Genomic DNA, 3,043 nt, shown 5'->3' on the forward strand with positions numbered 1-3,043 from the left:
CGTAAACTACTGAAAAATAAAGAGAAAGCAGCATTTTTCTTCTGCATAGTAAAGTTTCAAAGCTATATTAAGTCAGTGTTCAGTTGTAAACTTTTGAAAGAACAACCATAATGTTTTCTTCAAATGTATGAACATTTCAGAGTTACGAACAACCTCCATTCCCGAGGTGTTCGTAACTCAGAGGTTCCACTGTATTCACTAAAGAGAATTATCAGTACAGCTCATTGACTTTGAAGCATTCAAACGGATGTTAGGCAGATTTCTTCAAACAAGGGCATTTGTGCATCAACCTGACAGAAAAGGGCAGTGATCTGCAGCTCATATTACTTTGATAACTTTATGAACTTCAAAGCTCTGTCCAAAATGAACATGGTCTCTTAATTGTTTTTAGTCCACCACTGTGGTTGTGTTGAGGGTACATTTGATGCAAAGTCCCAGTTTAAACACACTATTAGGTAGGTAAGGCCCAAAATACAAGTTCTGTAAAGGAAAGACTTTTTAAAAAATATAAGAAGAATACCTTTGACTTTAAATTAATGTGCATAAGAAAAGCACTTTGCTAGTTTGTGAAAATCAGAAAGCAAAACATTTGTTTTATTTGTCCAATTGGAGCATAATGCAAAATTAAAATAACAGCATGAATGATGAAAAATAAATTTGATTTTTTAAAATGTTGTCTGTTTAATGATTTAAGAGGCCTAAGTAAAATGGATAATGAAACTCTTTAAAATAAAACGCTGAATAACATATTTAAAATTTTGTTTGTCACAGATGGACCAGTCGTCTCCAACCTACATGCTTGCCAACTTAACCCACTTACATTCTGAACAGCTTTTGCAGGGCTTGAACCTCCTTCGCCAACATCACGAGCTGTGTGACATTATCCTTAGAGTTGGCGATGTCAAGATCCATGCGCACAAAGTGGTACTTGCTAGCATCAGCCCATATTTCAAAGCCATGTTCACTGGAAATCTTTCAGAGAAAGAGAACTCCGAGGTAGAGTTCCAGTGCATTGACGAGGCAGCGCTGCAGGCTATAGTGGAATATGCATACACAGGGACTGTATTCATCTCGCAGGACACCGTAGAGTCACTTCTTCCAGCTGCAAATCTTCTTCAGATCAAACTTGTACTAAAGGAATGTTGCACATTTCTTGAAAGCCAGCTAGATCCTGGCAATTGCATTGGGATTTCTCGTTTCGCAGAGACGTATGGCTGCCATGACCTCTACTTGGCTGCTAACAAATACATTTGTCAGAATTTTGAAGACGTTTGTCAGACTGAAGAATTTTTTGAGCTTACACATGCTGAATTAGATGAAATTGTTTCAAATGACTGTTTGAATGTTGTCACAGAAGAGACAGTTTTTTATGCACTGGAGTCTTGGATCAAGTACGATGTGCAGGAGCGACAGAAGTACTTAGCACAGCTGCTACACTGTGTCCGGTTGCCACTGCTGAGTGTTAAGTTTCTTACTAGGTTGTATGAAGCAAACCATCTTATTCGTGATGACCATACTTGTAAACATCTACTGAATGAAGCCCTGAAATACCACTTTATGCCTGAACATAGACTTTCCCATCAGACTGTGTTGACGACACGACCACGTTGTGCTCCTAAAGTACTTTGTGCTGTAGGAGGAAAAGCTGGATTATTTGCTTGTTTGGAAAGGTAAGGAGTATTGGTGAAACTAAGTGGTGTTAACAAGCCATGCATTAACATGTCCCGGTTGAGACAGTCTTTGGGTTGTAACTGTTTAATTTGTAATTAAAGGGCTTCAGTCTTGACATTGTCAGGGTATCAGCTCCTTTCATGAGCACCCAAATGACTAAAAATCAAATTTAAAAAACGTCAGAGGAACAGGGATGAGCATACTATGCTCTTTATTTTTATTTTGTATCTTCCTTGATACGTGTTCCTTATTTGTGCTGAGAACTTTTCTACAATGTAAAATATTGCAAAGCCTTAGTAGATAGTTTGGGTTGCATGTATTTAAATATGAAATTTGTTAACAGTACAGGTATTTTCACTCCGTTTTTGCCTTGGTACCCTTTCAGGTTTTTACTGTGTATATGATTTTTGTTACTCTCCCCAGTCACCAGTCTAGACTGCCAAATAGTAAAAATGTAGTTTAGGTGTCATAGATGCGCACCCCACAAAACCTTATTGGTAGGATAAAACAGACCTTGTACTTAACCAGAATGTATAATTGAGACTGCTAACTCTCTTATTTTTCAAATGATGTTTGAGATGGTATAACTTTGTAAGTTACATTTTAGTGCTTTGAATCCTTGATTGTAAGTAGTATAGCTACACCTTTAGTTAAAGTTGCTTTATACTTTCTCTTATAATCCTCTGTTTTCAATTGCTTAAAACCATTTAGTCTGAAATTTTCCGAACTTTGTGTGCATTAGCAAAAACAGTTCTGTTTCTAAGAATGAGATGGGCGGTGTGGGGGGGGGGAATTAGGTCTGCCAAATTCAGATAAATGGTTGGATAATTTAAGAGCTGTAGTGCCTCAAATGTTTGGAACAAGAACTTGAAATTTGGCAGTGGGGTGAAATGTGCCTTTTGCTGTCCCCATGAAAATCCAACAAGATTTAGGATCCATGTTAGCCTCTGAATCTGGTAATTTACATATACCCAGTATAGCTTACTAGAAGCATGTTGTTACAATATAACATTCTATCTGCACTGAACATGCTCCGAAGCACAGAGCTAGAATTGGATGAGAGCGAATGTGTGGAAGAGGGAGGGGGAGATTATGCAGCACTAATAGCAACAGCCTCTGTCACCTCTATGGCCTAGGACAGGGGTTCTCAGACTTTTATACTGGTGACTGCTTTCACACAGCAAGCCTCTGAGTGCGACCCCCCCTTATACATTAAAAACACGTTTTTATTCATAGATTCTAGGACTGGAAGGGACCTCGAGAGGTCATCGAGTCCAGTCCCCTGCCCGCATGGCAGGACCAAATACTGTCTAGACCATCCCTGATAGACATTTATCTAACCTACTCTTAAATATCTCCAGAGATGGAGATT

At 38.6% G+C, this 3,043-nt stretch overlaps 1 protein-coding gene across 2 annotated transcripts in view; it reads left to right on the forward strand.

Moving 5' to 3' along the window:
• The window catches only part of LOC112121339 (kelch-like protein 28), a 6,394-nt gene extending 4,720 nt beyond the window's left edge, over positions 1 to 1,674 (forward strand). For both annotated transcript variants that reach the window (XM_026662841.1, XM_026662842.1), the window contains exon 3: positions 772 to 1,674. In XM_026662841.1, the coding sequence (XP_026518626.1) occupies positions 772 to 1,674 (903 nt within the window). The remainder of the gene's footprint in view (positions 1 to 771) is intronic.
• The last annotated feature ends 1,369 nt before the right edge of the window (positions 1,675 to 3,043 follow it).

This window comes from Terrapene carolina, unplaced genomic scaffold (genome assembly GCF_002925995.2).
Source record: "Terrapene carolina triunguis isolate 2854851 unplaced genomic scaffold, T_m_triunguis-2.0 Scaffold30699, whole genome shotgun sequence".
Classification (NCBI taxonomy): Eukaryota; Metazoa; Chordata; order Testudines; family Emydidae; genus Terrapene; species Terrapene triunguis.